General features: G+C 29.8%; 1 protein-coding gene and 1 long non-coding RNA gene across 7 annotated transcripts in view; one reads left to right on the forward strand and one right to left on the reverse strand.

Moving 5' to 3' along the window:
• Positions 1-344: 344 nt before the first annotated feature.
• On the reverse strand, positions 345-1,627 carry LOC124424264. Its single transcript, XR_006942279.1, has 3 exons — positions 1,254-1,627; positions 657-766; positions 345-477 (listed from the first exon to the last, which is right to left on the reverse strand). It is a non-coding gene; the product is annotated as an uncharacterized LOC124424264 (long non-coding RNA).
• A 579-nt stretch (positions 1,628-2,206) lies between these two features.
• Positions 2,207-19,120, forward strand: part of LOC124424262 (single-stranded DNA-binding protein 3) — a 25,595-nt gene continuing 8,681 nt past the window's right edge. The window contains exons 1-14 of one of the 6 annotated variants that reach the window (XM_046963051.1): positions 2,207-4,278; positions 5,269-5,341; positions 5,418-5,479; positions 5,568-5,652; positions 5,809-5,850; positions 5,993-6,079; positions 9,210-9,317; positions 9,887-9,961; positions 10,083-10,131; positions 10,834-10,863; positions 12,277-12,488; positions 12,623-12,793; positions 13,171-13,371; positions 15,229-15,638. In XM_046963051.1, the coding sequence (XP_046819007.1) occupies positions 4,223-4,278; positions 5,269-5,341; positions 5,418-5,479; positions 5,568-5,652; positions 5,809-5,850; positions 5,993-6,079; positions 9,210-9,317; positions 9,887-9,961; positions 10,083-10,131; positions 10,834-10,863; positions 12,277-12,488; positions 12,623-12,793; positions 13,171-13,371; positions 15,229-15,237 (1,260 nt within the window). In that variant the 5' untranslated portion in view covers positions 2,207-4,222 and the 3' untranslated portion in view covers positions 15,238-15,638. Of the gene's footprint in view, positions 4,279-5,268; positions 5,342-5,417; positions 5,480-5,567; positions 5,653-5,808; positions 5,851-5,992; positions 6,080-9,209; positions 9,318-9,886; positions 9,962-10,082; positions 10,132-10,833; positions 10,864-12,276; positions 12,489-12,622; positions 12,794-13,170; positions 13,372-15,228; positions 15,639-19,120 lie in introns of those variants that run through there. The other 5 variants (XM_046963049.1, XM_046963054.1, XM_046963050.1 and 2 more) reach the window with 5 other exon arrangements.

Raw genomic sequence — 19,120 nt, forward strand, 5'->3', positions numbered from 1 at the left:
CTTTTTTTGTCGTACTAAGTATGCTTCCGCAGGAATTTTCTATAAAAAATAAATATTCTTATATTAATAAATATTATTATAAAAAGCAATAGTAAATTATATTTTGAAGTAAATTAGTATTAAAAAAAAGAAAAATGAAATATCTAATTTTTTTTTTCAAAGTCAAAAAATTTAAACATAGTCGGTATCTTCCATATAGTTCATTGATTATGCGAGAGAGTGCGCAACGTTCTTGTTGCGACTGAAATCATAGTTGATAAAACAGAATTTTATTAATAATTTTAATAAAAATTATTTATTTTTCAAATTTGATATTTATCTTGTAGCATATAAAAATATTATTGTACAATAACTATAATAATTATTTACAATGCTTTAAATTATAATTTTCACATTTTATCGACCATGTTCTGTTTTACCGAATGGAGTAATTACAGAAAAAAAATTTATAGAAATACTGTTTCACGTGTGATATATCTGTAAACATTCAACTAATTTAGTTTTTCTATAAATAATAAAAAGTTGTTATAATAAACATGTTTTACTATATATTGATACACGATAACACGATATATTATTATATTATACTATTAATTATTTATAAGAATAAAGGTATATTTTCCATATATATATATTAATTAATTAAATATAATTACTTTGTTTCCACACAATTGCCACCCATCAGAAATCTGATCAGAGACTATGATAAAATTTTCAGCACTTGCAAGAAATTCATCCCATGAAATCGTGCCTGGACCATCCATCTCTGTAATTAAAAATAATAAATATTTTATATTAATAAATATGTTCCATCCGAATTATCTACATGCATCTTAAGATTTAGAATTATAAATATTATATATAACCATAATATTTTTTATATAAAGATTTTTTATACTTGAAGTATATATAAAAAAAAAATATATATATATATATATATATATATATAAATTATATTACATTGTGGGTATATAAATAATTAAATAAATAGTTTATTTCTATTTCTATAAAAGTATTATTATCAAAAATAAAAATTATTTTTTAATCAATGTTATACCGGATGACGATAAGAGATCTCATCAGTCTATTACATAATGACATAATGTGAAAAGGTTCTAAATAATATTCAGCATTCGTTTTATTAAACTTTATTTATATTATATTGTATTTGCTTTCATTACGCTTAATACTTATGCTATAGATAAGCTAAAGAATAATTATTCAGGTTAAAGTTGAAAAAGGGGAAGCAGTACACCCAAGAGAATAGCTTGTCTCCTCCCTTCTGGGTTTCTCGACGCCTCGTCAATTGTCGACTATTTCGTGTCGGGCACATCCGGTAATGTTCGGTTATAATCGGATTCTCCCACTCTTTAGCGAACACACGCGCCGATAGATTTCAACGGTGTGTGCACGCCACAGGACATTGCTCGTATATGCACCAGTCCACGTCCAATAAGATGCAGAGATGCAATCAGGGCCGTATCAACGATAGACAGATATTTACTCTTAATATTACAAGGAACACGATTGTGTACGATGCAAATATTTTTCTATGGATTCTATTTTTTACGTTTCATTTTCAATGCTTATAAACTATGTTTAATTTTATATACCTCACTTTGAAATATTTTTTTTTTTTATATATTAATACTTTTTTTTTATATTAATTTTTATGAAAAAACGAACGATCGAATCAATATTAATTATTAAAAAATATTATCATTACTTATTTGGTCATATCAATCCGTAATAAATAAATTTATCATACGTTTTTTTTTTTTTTTTTTTTTGTAATAAAAAGGTAGATATTAATTAAAATATGATAGATAGAAATTAAAATGGGCTGTAAATAAAATATAATAAGAAGTAGTAACTACCTTTTTATGCTTATTATATATGTTGAATTTTAAAGAAAATCTTTTTAGAAGCTAAAAAGATTTTAGTCTAATGCACGTATAATCTGTAAGAGCGCATAATACTTTATCGGTGAAATCACAAGTATGAAAAATCATCGGATATTTGTATTTCCTAGAGAGAGCTTTAGATAATAAATTATAATTCAAATCGATATCCTTTATTAATAAAAAAGAAAAAGATATATCTATTCAATTCAATATATAATGAATGAATGAATGAATGAATGAAATTTAAAAAAAAAAAAACTTAGCAATTAGACACTGTATTCATTTAAGAACCTCCTTACCCGTTATATTTGACTCACACTCTGTTGCACTTGAATGGCATCGTACGGCCCTGGAATACGGGACAAATAGTTGCGCGCGCAACCTCCACGTTCTTTGCACGACCGAGAGAGAGTTCAACGGAGACGACGTATTGCGATGAGAACGACAGAGAAAGTAAAAGGAAGGGAGAGAGAGAGCGTGAGAGATGGGGAGAAAAAGGAGGGGAGAAAAGAGTGGGAGAGGGAGTACGATCCTCCGAGACGCGTATACGTGTGCGTCGTCGTCGTCGCGTGCGAAGCCGAAAGAGTAGGTAGCACACTTCCGAAGTTGTGCGCGCGTACAACACCGTGAGAGTTCAATTCCTCTCCGCGCATACGTGTTATCCTGATACTACCTTTCGTCCTTGTTCGACCGATAACGCGCGTATGTAACGATAGGGGCGTACGATAGTAAAATTTTCAGTTAGGACGAGTGCACGGTAAAAAGAAGGGACGACAGGGCGACTCATCGACAAAAATTTAGAAACTTGTATATGCAAGTAACAGCCAGCGCAACAGTAACGACAATAACGACGGGGAAGGCGAAGGCGACGGAGACGGCGACAGCGACAGCGACGGTGGCGGCGGCGGCGGCGACGACGACGACGTCAAACGGACAACAACGACAACACAACGTGAAATCGGTGTGTGCGCGCGACGCCTTCTCTGTAGATTGTGTACGTGTACCTGTGCTCTTACGCGTGCTCTTTTAGTGGCGCGTGCACGTGTATGTGCGTCGTCGTTGACTGATAGGTACGCGTGAGGTGAGGTGAGGTGTGGTGAGGTGAGGTGCGGTGAGGTGCGGTGCGGTAAGGTGAGGTGAGGTGAGGTGAGGTGTGCTGAGGTGAGAGGCATATCGAAGGGAAAAGAGCGAAGAGAGTGAATTGACCGAACGCGCAACGACGACGACGACGACGACGACGACGACTTTGCCATCGTCGCCGCCGTGTGCCGAGAAGAGACAGAAAGAGAGAGAGAAAGAGAAAGAAGAGAGAGAGAGAGAGAGAGAGAGAGAGAGAGACGCGCCGCGATTTCCATTGGAGAACAATAAGCCTTGAAAAGAGTACGAGCGAGGGAAAGAAAGCGTGCGAGTGAGAAAGAAAGAAAGAAAGAAAAAAATAGAGATAGAGATAGAAAACTATCGTGAAGTGTGCCCTAGAGGTGAGACACGAGAGAGCGCGGCCGAGTTCGACGAGTAACGGAACAACGACGCGGGCTCTAATATAACAGAGAAAAATTGACGATACGACTGCGAAAAAAAAGAAAAGAAAAAAAAAAAAAAGAAAGAAAAGGAAAAGAAATAAATGAAAGCGGGGGAAGCTATAAAAGAAATAAACAAATAAGTAAGAAAAAAGAAAAAAAAAAGAAAGAAAGGAAAAAGAAAAAGGAACAATAATACGACGATGCGCGTACGCGACGCGGCTCTTCTTCCGTGATTCGTTGTCATGTCATATGAGGCGAAGCGTCTGCGCCTCGTTCGTTTAGTTGTACAGTGACGCCAACGAGAAAAAGGAATAAGACACGAAGAGAGAAGGAAAATTCTCTGAAAAGTCTAGCGATCGCTTTACTACATCCTCTTCCGCTTTTCGTACGCGCAACTTTTTCTTCCTTTATTTCCTCTTTCGAATCCCTACCCCCTCTTATCCTTTTCTCTTTCTCTTCTTATTCCCTTTCCCCCACCCCGTCCTCGTTTTCACAGAGATACGAAGGTAGCCAAGAGCGCGTCCGTTTCCTCCTCCTTCTCCTCTTCCTCCTCCTCCTCTTCTTCTTCCTCCTACTCCTACTCTTTCCCTTTCCCCTCTAACCCTCCATCCACCCCTCTCTCACTCTATCCTTCCCTCTCTCTTTCCCTCTCTCCTTCCCTCTCTCTTTCTCTTTAGCTCTCTCACTCTCTCCGTTGCAATTCTCCTCCTTCGAACGATAGCCGCAGTCAGACATTGCTCACTTCTCGACCTGACGACTGTTCTGTGTTTACGCTGGAAGGATTGACAAATCACAACGATGTACGCGAAGGGAAAGGGGTCCAGCGTACCATCGGATGCTCAGGCCAGAGAAAAGTACGTATTTATTGTTAAGCAAAATCCATTTTTTCATCGTATTATACGTGCCGATTGATCGACGAGTGACTCCATTTTTCCTTCTTTTTTTCTCTCTCTCTCTCTCTCTCTCTCTCTCTCTCTCCTCTCTCCTCTCTCTTTCTCTCTTTTTTCCTGCTTTTTGACATCGTGCTATACCTTAAAGCGTGCACGTATTTTGATACCGGTCGTTCGTATTTAAGTGAAATCGTTTGAATCATATCGTCGTAATTTATATTTTTAAATTTGAAAATCGTATCTCAATGGCTGACTTCAATGGATCTTCGAAATATTTATCTATTCAGAAATTTCATTTTGGAACGCATAATATAACAGCTTACGATTTCGTGATGGTTCGTTCCATTTCAATAACATTTCATGTTCCTTCGATTATTGTTTACAAATGGATCATTCGATTGTGTTAAAATTTGGAGGGTAAAATGTTAGATGGCGACGGTCGAAAGTTTTTGTTTTCATTAGCTCTCGTAGGACTAAGGAGATAGCGTGTGCTGTCCGTGTTGATAGCTATTTAGTTAAGATTTCGCCGCATAACCTGCTTTCACGCGGTCTTGAGTGTACGCTGTCACTGAATAGAGACGTTTGATTGGCAGAGAAGTCTAATTTCGAACGCCATATTTGTATCTTTCGTGAAAGAAATGGTATATACCGTAATGGTTATGTACCAGCAAAGAGATTCTCAAAGAATAATTAATTTAACTATTTATATTATAATTATTGTGAAGATGTAAAATCGTCGATATATAAAAATTAAAATGTATTTTATACATTTACAATATTGAAATTATATTTTTCATTTATGAAAACAATTTATATGAATGCTTTCTTACATCACATGGAGTATTTAAGTCAGATTTCTTTCTTTTTTTTTTTTTCTTTTTTTTTTCTTTTCCTTTTTTGTTTTTTATATATAGAATTAACTTCAATCAATGATAATTGTTATTATGCTTTTAGATTAGCTTTGTATGTATACGAATACCTTCTTCATGTCGGCGCACAAAAAGCTGCACAAACATTCCTATCGGAGGTAAGAATGATGGTATAACGATATTATGCTTTTATATTGAATATATGACTATTAATTATATTTTATTGTCGTACAGATTCGATGGGAGAAAAATATAACGCTTGGAGAACCACCTGGGTTTTTACATTCATGGTGGTGGTAAGTGACATTGATCAGATATTTAGAAAATTTATTATGACATTGAACAAATTTTAATTTGTATGCAATTGATATAATATATTTCTAGTGTGTTTTGGGATCTGTATTGCGCAGCACCAGAACGACGAGATTCATGTGAACACAGTAGCGAGGCCAAAGCTTTTCATGATTATGTAAGTTATTTTTTAACATATTAAGCAAATTTTTATTATTTTATTATTACTAAACATATTTATGATAACATTTGTTATTTGAAAATGATATTAAATAATTTATCTTTTGAGGCATCTTATGCAATTAGACTGATACGATAAATATTTTTGTCACAGGGTTTTGTGAACAGTGGTTATGGTGTTAATGGAATTGCACATGTAAGTTGTTAATTATATCCTTTTACTTACTTATTTATTTATTTTATATACAATCATATATGTATATATATATATATATATATATATATATATATATAAAATAAATATTCTTTTGCAATACATAACAAAAACATTATTGCAGAATGCTGGCCCAGCTCCATCTCCGATTGGACAGATGCCACCTAATGATGGTATGCCTGGTGGTCCAATGCCTCCAGCATTCTTTCCAGTAAGTTTTTGTTTTTTGAAACTAATGTAATCAGTTATAATTATAATATACTTCCACTTAAAAGTTTTACTCTGAAAGTATTATTGGTAATATATTATATATGTATATTCGCGAAAATAATAGTAATTATATAAATATTTTATAGGAACAGTGCAAGAAAAAGATACATTATTACTTATGTATTTTCTTATATTTCACGAAGATAATTAAGTATTATCTAAGATATAAATGACAACATGAAAATAATTTGTCATTTGTCATTGTTATGTTTACATACATATTCATTCATTACATTTACACAAACACACATAAGTGTAGTCATACTATACCCTTAGCTCTCTTTTGCTACGATGCACGTAATCACATCTTGCTCACGTACATGTATCTGTGTGTGCGTGCGCTCATATCGTCATCGTCAAAGTTTATATTTAAGACAAAAATATAAGGGAATTAACGAGGTTAACAGTTCATCAAATCATGATTTATTAAATTTCTAAGTTCTCTTATGATTAGGGGCATGTTTGCAGTTTTTAAAGAAAAATATAAAATGAAGGACATTTATGTTGGTAATTGAATAGTTCAATTACATTGTTATCTAGTCAATAGGATTTTTAATCATTCAAATATCGAACAGAATTATTGATTACTTAGACAGATAATTTTATTTTAAAATATTGTTATATATAATTTCAGTATCTGGATTTTTATCTAATATCTTTCATTGATAATTTATTGAATTAACATATGTTATCTACCGAAATATTTATCTGTTACTATCATTATATTTAAATATCATGTAAATTAAATTTAGTTCAAAGCATGCAATATATTCAAATTTTATTACATCGATAATAAAATTATAATGGTTATTTGTAATTATATATATATATATATATAAAATATCTTTATCACAAATGTATATTGAAAATACTTAACATAAATCTTATGCAATAACAAAGTGATGACACATATAGGTAGAATCAAAATGTTCTTGTAAATATTTTATATATGATCATCCATTATGAATTTATACAAGAAAACTTTAAAAGTTTGGAAAATTAAGAAAGATTATATTTTAAAGAAAAGTGTATATAAGAAATGCATACCCTAATTTTCTTTATCTATACTTTTTATGTTATATGTTCGTTTTGATACAAGTGTACAATGAAATAATATTCTTGTTATGCTTTGTTACACTGTATTTACATATATACTTCCTTTTCTCTTTGCTATGTATTTAACTCTTGTATGTGCGTCCTTGTTCTAACTTTTCTCTTATTTCTTTAATGAATAACGCAAGTCTAGACATTTCACACAGACAAGGGTTATATAAATGTTAGAATAGTACTAGCTCGAAAATCCCAGTATAGTATGCACATAACTCAGTTGAGTGTTTGACCTTGTGCTGACATTATTTTCTTAAAGTTTCGTTTTTTTTTACTCGATACAGTTTCAAATTTTTAGACAAGACAATTTATAATATACGCACATGTATATTTAAATTCTTTTTTAAGAAGGGCTATCAGTAAATATATAAGATATTTATAGGATTTATAATATGTGTATATGCTATGTGTATATGTATGCAATATTCATGTTTTTAATAACAAATATTACTGTGGCCTTAACGCATTGTGCTAAATGTCTATTTTAAAAATAATTTCTATTTTAAAAAATAAAAAAAAAATAAAAATATATATATATACTTTATATGATAATAATTTAAAAAAGCAAATGCAAATTTCGACAGTATTTCGAATGAATGCATTTTGTAAACTTAATCTAGTCAGCCAAGCGTATACTCTCTGGAAAATATTGCAGATATAATTTATAAACTTCCCTATATAGTAATTTAATATTTTTGTAAATGATCTATAGAATAGAACAGTCTCCTGAAATATTGCTGTAAATTTAACCTTGTATATAAAAAAAAACAGAGCAGATAAAATTTCATGGATATCAACAAATTTAGAATATATGTATATATTAGTATACATATTAATATACACGTATGAATACACATGTACATATGTATATATGCATATATATACATGTAGAAAAAAGGAAAAAAATTTAGTTATGCATATGTTGCTCGTTCAAATCTTTATTATTTTTGCGTTGAATTATTCTTGTGCGGAATGACTTAAAATTTATAAATATGACGTACAAGGTGTTATAGAGAAAAATTAAATTGCTGCAAAAAAGCTATATAATTTTGGATTCATAATAATTAATTCAAGAAGAACCTCATGTGTCTGTTAAAAAATAAAAATTGTAATTATTTTAACAAAGGATAATTATCTGTGATGTACAATGTATAATATAAGGTGATCGTCTTTAAAATCTGTTGTATTATGTTGTTAAAATATTATTACAATTATCAAGCAATGTTGTGCATGTTTATATAAATTTAAGTTTCATTTCATTTTTGTTTCATCAATTTACAGAGCTATGCTGTTATGCTTTCATTTCATATATTATTATTGCTTTGCATTTATTTGTTTTTGTTTTCTTTTTTTCTATTTTTTTTTTTTTTTATGTCCATATTTATTATTTACATAACATTTTTTTAAATTTTTATTTTTTTTTTTTTAATTAATATATATATTTATTTTTAAATTTTTCTTTAAAAATATTATTTCTAATTGGATCTATGACTTATATAGCTTTTTTTTTTTAATAAAGAGAAATATTTTTTTTTAAAATAATATATAAAATCTGAATTTCTTGAAACATAGTCTATTATATATGATAAAGACAATGTTTTTTATATAATTTTGAAATGTTCAATTATTAATACATAATATGGTACAAAGCGTATATTGCAGTTTTAAAATCAATTATTCTAATTTTTATAAATATGACAAAACAAATTAATATATTATTTCATATTTACTATATTATACATAACAATATAAAATGTGATATCAAATGTACATACAACAGAATGAAATCCCATTTATTGAAAAAATATCATGTAGATTTATTTGTTGGCTATAACAATCAACATATTTGTAAGATGTTGAAAAATATCTAGTATATTAACACGATCATCCCTGAGCCTTCTAGTTTAGCTGTTGCCTGGATCGCAGTGTTGCTACATGTCTGTCGTTTGCGTTGCTTGTTGCAGAACAACTCGACAATGCGACCATCTCCGCCCACACACCCCTCATCACAGCCATCCCCCCAGCACCCCCAGCCACCCCCGCCCCCACACTCGCAGATGATGTCCACTCAGGTAAGCGCCATTCAACACACACTCTCGCTCATGAAGGATTACTTGTTCCACACTCATTACACTACATCATTGTATACCCAAAATCATTTATTTATTGTCACTGTCTTCCTTTCAATGTTATTTTCATCATCTAATTCTTTTTTTTTTTCTTTTTCTTTTTTTTTTCCATGTTTATTTGATAATGAAAGAGCAATTGTAAAAGTATTATCCTAACAAATATTAATAAAATACAAAAGAAAAGTTTATTTTATATGTAGGAGTTATTAAGTCAAATATATGTAAAATTATTTTATATATATTTTATATAATATATATTTTATATTATATAATATATATCATTACTCTATTAATAACATATTACCTCTCAGGTAGGAATACTGCATATTGTAATTGTTTTATAAGGAAGTGATTATAATTTGATACGACTAATTTTACATGATTTACTCAACCTATCGTTCACTCTATGAATTGCATATTGATAATGAATTGTTATTGAAATATTTTTTATCCATATAAGTCTATTATGAGAATTTTTATTAAATATACAGTGGATTTATTTCTTGTTACAGTTTATGGGCCCAAGGTATCCTGCTGGCCCACGACCAGGAGTACGTATGCCACAAATGGGAAATGATTTCAATGGGGTAAGCTTGATTATTACTTTGTAGTATATTAGATATTATAATATATTGATAAAAAATTTAACACAAATGTATTGTATCATAAATATTATATGTAATCATTTTATTTTTATTTTTATTTTAGCCACCTGGACAACCAATGATGCCAAATAGCATGGATCCTACTAGGCAAGGTAAGAATTGATTTATAATATATATATTGGTATCATGTTTTTTTTTTCTGGCATTGACAAGTGTTGCGAGAGGAGAATGGCATAGACGCATGCGTACCAAAAACCACACAGCAATAAATGAATAAGTAATTTTAAAATTGGATTGGATTGCTGTGATGTGGAGTGGATTGGTTTTTGAATTGTCTAATTATAAACAGTGGTGTAGTTCTCATCTTTGCTTATTATTAATAATTTATATTATTTTTTACATATCGCAATTTATGTTTATAATATATAGTTTATGTTTATGATATATATGTTTATATACTCTTTGGAAAATATTTTATATTATTTAATTTTTCATAAACCTTATTATGATTATCAGTAATAATTCTTTAATTATTATTTCTTATTCTTTTCTTTTTTTTTTTTTTTACATATATATATACACAATAGATTATATTTTTTGAAAACGGCAGAGGTATAAAATATACGCATATTATTTGATAATACACATGCGCGCGTACACACACACACACATACACATTTTTTATATATATATAAATATATATAAATATATATATAAATATATATATAAATATATATCAATATATCTAAGTTAAAATATTATTCCCCTACACCACTGTAGAATAACTAGGCTTTATGGCCATCATCCTGACCTTACCTACCTGCCGTACTAATGTGTGCTCTTGTGTTCCTCAGGCGAAGCTGGAGAATTTGTAGGGTGGCAAGGTAGGAAGCAACTCGGCAACCGAATCACACTCACATGACTTAGTCAAGCCTAACTTCTATTTTTTTTTCTTCTCTTTGCATTCAATTTTTATGTTTTCACCTTTTAAAATAGAGTTGCACTAGCTTTGCAAATTCCTTGCGAATTAGTTGCTCATCCAATCTTTGCATTGAGCATGGCAGTTATAATATAAACGTGTTTAAACAATATGAAACTTCTACAATATTTTATATCATGCAAGCAAATATATCTTTTACTTTTATCAAGCTTTCTATCAATTGCAAACATGCAATGACATAATGAAATTGTGGATTGTTTTTATATTCCTTTATAAGCAAATTCTGCACAAAAATTCTTAATTTTCAAAATACGATAATACACATATTATATTTTCAAGGTTTTATTGTTTTTATTTTAAATATTAAACATTTGAAATATGCAGAATATTTGTTGGGAAGGAATATTTGAGAATCGAATATGTATTTCTTATACACGAATACATATTTATGCACTTAATAGAATTAAACACGAAATTTTTTTTTTTTTTTTTTTTTATTTTATAAAAAATATATCATCATTATAAATAGATTATTCAATTTGTTTGTGTCTAACTACAACATGTTACACATGCATAAATATCTAATATTCTGTCTCAATTCATAAAATGTGCTAAGTGTAAAAAAAATACAAATGAAAAAGAATTTTTGACAAAAATACAATATAATTTTATATGTTTCATGATAAAATAATTATACATCCATGATGCATTAATATTTGTAAATTTACGAGGATTTAAGAGTTTGTTTTATAAAGAACAAAATTTCGAGAATGGATTGAAAACGTCATATTAACTGTGGCATATTTATCATCTCTATTTTTTAATTTTTAATACTTGAATATAGTATGAATTTAAAATGTCAGTGCTATTTTTATTCTTAGCATGAGCTTTTTGTGATAGTATGCGCGGACATAATCATTGTATTAGCATGTCATCCAATTGCTTTAATATAGACTCCGGCAAAGCATGAATTTTATTTGATGTTTGAAGGCTAAACTTATAGCTATATATTATGCTTAATATAGTATATGACTCATATGCAGATTGCGATAATTAAACTGTTACAATGGATGCAGTTCGATTAAGATCGTTTTCAATTAAAAAATTATCAAGTTACAACGTTATATTTTCGAAAAGAGGTCATAGAGAAAATTTGTATCTAATGTTATTCAAAAAGATGTATTAATTAAATCTAATTACTTAACAAGCTTAAAATTAACACGTACTGTCTGTACATGATTTGCCGGCAGTCTATAAAATCGTGAACAGCATTAGTATTAACATAAAATTAGAATCATATAAAAATATATAAAATAACATAATTAAAGATTGCACATATTTTTCCTTTTTTCTATAGGCCCTCCAGGAATGAATCCTATGAATCCACGAATGAATCCTCCACGAGGCCCAGGTATGGGTCCAATGGGACCTGGAAGTTATGGTCCCGGAATGCGAGGGCCACCTCCTAACAGTAGTTTAGGTCCTGGTGGTCCAGGAGGTCCTGGTATGCCCCCTATGAGTATGGCTGGACCAGCTGGAAGACAACAGTGGCAACCGAATACGTCAACGGTACACTTATATTAATTATAAATTACTATTCGTGCTATTGTAATGCTTCTTTTCGTGGTATTGCGATTTGCCACAGTTTGTCGCTATGCACAAATGAAAATTTGGATACGCTTAATGCGATTCATTATGTACAGCCGATGAATTACTCATCATCATCGCCGGGTAACTACGGAGGTCCACCAGGTTCGACTGGTCCTCCGGGCCCAGGCACGCCAATTATGCCCAGTCCTCAGGACAGCAGTAATAGCGGCGGAGAAAATATGTATACCATGATGAAACCCGTACCTGGTGGAAACATGCCTGGAGTAAGCATACGAGTATGGGCATGGTCGTGTTTAAGTTCTTTGAAGGAAATTTTCTCTTATTAAAAGAGAAAAAAGAATATGCGATAACAGCATTCATTGAAATGAAAGGACATTGTCGATATACCAAGAATGATTCTTTCATTAATTTGGATACGACCATTGTCTATCGCGATTGCTAATTCTCGATGTCATTCCTGTTTTTTTTTTCTTTTTCTTTTTCTTTTTCTTTTTATTTTCTCAAGAAGATATATATGTATTTATATCGAATACCATTTTTATTTCATTTCAAGTCATAAAATAATGCAACAACGCACATATTTCTCATTTGTTCTCTCTCAAAAAATGTTATGATTAAGAGCGTTATCACGTTGTCATAGGATTTTCCAATGACCGGAGGTCCAGAAGGTGGTCCGATGGGACCTATGGGTCCTAACACAATGGGACCGGTTTTAAATGGCGATGGTCTTGATGGAATGAAGAATAGTCCAGCTAATGGTGGACCAGGAACACCACGAGAAGACAGCGGAAGTGGAATGGGTGACTATAATCTGAGTGGTTTTGGAGGACCTGGAGAGAATGTGAGTATTAGCAGATTCTTTGATAAATTCTTTTAACGCGATTATTCGCGACGTGTTAATATGGACTTGTATATAATCGGCGATATATAAGTATCGTCCAATGGCAAAATATTTTGCGGATATTAACACGCACTTAGTTAGAGTATGACAAAAAAACAAAACAAAAAAAACAAAAAAAAAAAAAAAGAAAATGAAATCGTCACTTTCATTTTTTCAGTTTTGACAAAAAAAAAAAAAAAAAAAAAAGAAAAAAAAATAATTATTGATATTGATACTCTGAGTATCGGCGCCTTGTTTTCTAGCAACTTCCTTTTCTATACTACTACATTAGTTTTCAATGCGTTACATTCAAGCCCATATTAAAATTTCTCTCCTTATCTAATTATCCGTCAAATTAACAATCCGACAAATGCTTTTAGCGGTTTGACAAGTATGCATATTATCTTTTATTGAGATAGTTCGGGCATTTATTGTATTCGGCGGGCTTTATTATTCCTCGGGTTTGCTCCGCAACCCTAATTAATGCTTTTATCGTTTATGGAGTACCAACTTATATCTAAAAATGTCGAGAAGTATTTTATTTAAGCACGTAGAGAATGGTTTTGTTTCTTTTTTTTTTTTCCTTTTTTTTTCTCTTTTTTTTCTTTTTTCTTTGTTTGTCTTTTTTTTTTTTCTTTTTTCTTTTGGGGACTTTCGGATTTTTGGATGATTGACACACATTTGAATTCACTTATACACTCGTTTTTTTTTCTTTTTTTTTTCCATACTTACTATTTATTTATAACAGATTTAATTGCACAGATATATAGCGCAGCTAACTTTTATCATACTAACAGTAAAGATAATAACTATTACATTGGAACATATATATATATATATATAATAAATATATATATGTATACATATATAGTGGGCATAACGGTGACGAGATGTTATATAATTCGAATTGTAACATATATATATATATATATAGAAATGCGAAAGCAAGGAAGAGAGAACAAAAGAGAAATTAATCACTTAGTATAATTATTATTATTTTTAAGCGAGCGCACGCATACCCATTTTATAATTAACTTTATCGTGGTAACACTTCTAAATTACTTTTTAAAAAACGCCTAAGTTCTTGCTTTTGCATCGACCTGCTACATTTTGCCCGTAAAAAGAAAACGGAGTAAACATATGAATTTTAAAAACGGGCCATTTACTATCAGCTTCGAATAATTGAGCCAAGGCAATATACAAGGAGTACGTCTCGACGTTTTTATGCTTGCGCTTCTACTTCTCCTTTTTTTTTCTTTTTTTCCTTTTTGATTTATTGATTTTTCTTTTTTCTTTTTCTTTTTTTTTTCTTTTTTTTTTTTTCAAAATACATACATAAACGAAAAATATATATATATATACATATAGCACAATATATTTTTAGTAGCGATTTGGGCGATAAAAAAATGTTAAAAAGTACATAATGATCGGACTTATAAATGCGCGTTTTTCTTAGTAAAGGCGATATAGTCTTATATTATTATTATTATTATTATTATTATTATTATTATTATTATTATTATTATTATTATTATTATTACTATTACTATTATTATTATTATTATTATCATTATTATTATTATTATTATTATTATCATTATTATTATTATTATTATTATTATTATTATTATTATTATTATTATTATTATTATTATTATTATCATCATTATTGTTTTATTAGTTGTTGTTCATTTATTTATTTTTTTCTTGTTCCTTCTTTTATATACGTTCCTACTTCGATCTCTCTTTAGTAGGATTCGAAATGAAGGAGTACAAAAATAGTAATCACGTCCGTGCACGTTCTGTATTTCTCGACAGTTTTTTTAAAAAGTCAAGTCGCCTTGGATCCAGCCCCGAGTGCGTAGATGCCGTAGAACACTCCCGATTAATCACGTTTTGCGGAAAAGAGGATGATACGCAAACTCGCTGAGAACGAGTTGCTTCGTTGCACGCGTGCGAATAATTAGCGTACACGCCTGTTGTGTAAAAAAAAAACAAAAAAAGAAAAAAAAAAGAAAAAAAAAACAAAAAAAAAACAAAAAAAAAAGGAAAAAAGGAAAAAAAAAGAAAACAAACAAAAACAGAAAAAAAATATCTATAAAAGAACAAAAACAACGTTTCGTCAAAATGGCTCTCGAATATACGAATATCTCGCTCTCGCGTGGTAGAGATAGAATACACGTAAAACGACAACAACAAGAACAACAACGACGACGACAACGACATAAAAGAAACAAGATTAATAAAAAAAATATATATGTTAAAAAAAGAGAGAGAGAGAGAGAGAGAGAGAGAGAGAGAGAGAGAGAGAGAGAGAGAGGGGAGAGAGAGAGAGAGAAAGAACGAAACGAATTATATGGTGTATATAAGTATACATATACACATATATATATATACGTACATATACATATATAACGCGCTTCTAAAGGGAAAACACATATATATATATATATATATGTATATATATATATATATATATAATGAAAAAACGAGAAAGAAAATAAAGTTGACTAAATTAGCACATAAGGCGTTCGTTACACAATTTATTATGAAATAATGAAAGATAATAATTATCGATTAATATGAAACTGCACAACGAAAAGACGAACGGAACAACTCCACCACTCTATTACTCACGCTCGTGTGAAAAAAAGAAGTACAGATGTATACGTGTATACATCATGCGCGCGTATACACTAACTTACACACACACACACACACACACACACACACACACACACACACACACATGCTCACACGAATAAAGTTATACATGCGCACTTACACTAACATATATACGATACGGGCAATTACGGGCACGCGTCGTTACACAGCAGGAACACACTATGTATATGCTTTGCTAAATACTCACAAGGTTGCAGACTAGGTGTATTGTTTCCTTAATTTTTATTTTTATTTCTTTCTTTCTTTCTTTCTTTCTTTTTTTTTTTTATTTTTTTTTTATCTTTTTTATATATATAATTTAATTTAATTGTTTTTTTCTTTTCTTTTTCTTTTTCTACTTGTCATTATTTCTACATTTTATAAGAAAGGAGCGCGACGTTCTTCAGTTAATCAACGTCATCATGGTAGCATCTTATTATTATTATTATTATTATTATTATTATTATTATTATTATTATTATTATTATTATTATGACTATTATTACTATTACTACTATTACTATTATTATTATTATTATTATTATTATTATTATTATTATTACTATTATTATAATTATAATAATTATTATTATTATTATATATTATATTATATTATTATTTATATTTATTTGACAAAACTAGTTCGTAAGCAAATGGTGCCTGAAAGTAAAAGGATAAAAAAGAAAAAGAAATCATATATCACACGTACACACACAAAAAAGGCTGTTACTCGAGAGAAAAAAAAAAGAAAAAAAAAATATATATATATATATATAGATATATATACATATATATGCGTGCGTATTTGCACGCGTGTATTATGTGCATACGCATATATATGTATTTCATAACTGTCTGCTACTGTGATTATCGATCGCATAATAATTACTAATCGATTTTCATTATACGTTTTTAACGTCCTCTTTTTAATCATCGTAACGACTGTTGGTTTATTGTATATATATGTATTTTATATATATATATGTTTATTATATATATATACATATATATGTATATATATATATATATATATATATATATATATATATATATATATATATATATATAAGGCGCTCGATTTTATGTCCCGTTGCGGGCTCATTCTCAATGTTGGCAAAAAAGCGGAAAGATTCGTTTTTGGAGTTTGGTAAAAAAAATAATAACAAATATCCATGTTTTCTCGGATACTTTTTATTATTCTCGAAGATTTTCCGACAAATTTCACGCTGTTATTAAGAATTAATATGATAGTTCAAAAAAATAAAATGTCGGAATATATCGTTCTTGAATATACTATAAAATTCGCGTCGCTTTTCTTTTCCTTTTTTTTTTATTTATTTATTTTATTTTATTTTTTTTTTTTTTTTTGACTCTTTTGGATGCGACATTAGAAAAAGAAATAATAATAGAATAAATAAAATAAAATAAAATAAAAAAATAAAAAAAAAGGCCATCATAAGTTTTGGATGCTCATCGTGACGTGTTGTGTCAATTTGGCTTCGCAACGGGAAATTCTGATCGTGTCCCTCCACTGTTTGCTCCTCGTAACAAAGATGTCTTGTAGTTTCTTGATATGAAAGGAGCACATCACTATTATGCTAGCCATTAGCATCACAATGTTTCGTTTCTACGTACGCGAAAGTAGTAGGAATCGTCTTTCCTCTTGACAAGAGAAAAAGAAAAGAATAAATAGAAACAAAAATAAATGAATAAAATAAAAAGTAAAATGAAATAAAAAATAAAATAAAATAAACGGGAAACCTTCTCTCATTGTGCCTTATCTCGAATAACAGCGAAAAATTTTCTTTTTTCTTTTTTGTTTTTTGTTTTGTTTTTCTAATTATGACAAAAGTCGACACGGAAATACGTTGTTATAGATCCAAGCGCGATGTTCGGTAATCGAATTATTGGAATTAACAGTGATAAGGATTACCATTTAACAAGTATATTAAATTTGTTATAGATCGCGAGTAAAATGTTTGTGAAAGTGGCCAAATGAACGATTTTTTTTTCTTTTTTCTTTCTTTCTTTTATTTTTCCCTTTTTTTTTTCCTTTCATTCATTCGCGAAACTCGTTTGACTCATTCATATTTGAATGTCTTTTCGCGTCTTTTCATACATCGATTTTGCTATTCGTTCGTTCGTTCGTAAAACGCGCGAAAAATTCGAAATGATCGAGGACTCGCGTTTCGTAGACACGAGAATATTGCGAGGCGAATGGCTGCTTTTTTTTTATTATTATCGCGAGAAATACTTATTTACGTATTTTGCAAGACGCAATGAAGAAAAAAAAAGAAAGAAAGAAAGAAAGAAAGAAGAAAAAGAAGAATAAGAGTGTTATATAATAGAAACATTACTATTTTTGTATGGATATAAGAGATCTAGGCAGTGTGAGTTACTTGGACTGAAAGCGAATGAGTGCGTATAGAGAAAGAAGAATTTTTTTGGAATAAACCGGAAGGGTATAATAAATATAGTAGTTCTCGATTGAGATTCCCGGAATCCATCCGTCCGCAAGTGATTATAGGTCAGTACCGGACTATGCTGTGCTGCTATTTGATTCATTTTTTTATTAATTGCTTTTTATTTTAATCTTTTTTTTATTTTTTTTTTTTTTATATTTTCGAATTTTTATTTTTATCTTTTTTATTCGTCGACAAAAGAAAGAAAAATTACTTTCCTTACCGATGCAAGGGTTATTTGATTATGTAATATGGTAAATAGAGAAAGAGAGAAACAAAAAGAGAGAGTTAGAGATAGAGAGATAGAGATAGAATAAAAGAATGTGTTATTATTTTTGCGTCATTCATCTATAATGATATAAATAATCTCTTGGACATGCTGCAAGATACATACTTGGAAGATATAATTACGCCCGAAGATATGTCGAGATATATTGAGATATATTTCGCAAAAAATAAACAAATAGAAATAGAAAAAAGAGAGAGAGAGAGAGAGAGAGAGAGAAAAGAAAAGAAACGCAGATTGTTCGTTTAGCGTTTACATTAATAGCAATCATTATTGTGTCACTGTTGATAAATTACGC

This window comes from Vespa crabro, chromosome 5 (assembly GCF_910589235.1).
Source record: "Vespa crabro chromosome 5, iyVesCrab1.2, whole genome shotgun sequence".
Classification (NCBI taxonomy): domain Eukaryota; kingdom Metazoa; phylum Arthropoda; class Insecta; order Hymenoptera; family Vespidae; genus Vespa; species Vespa crabro.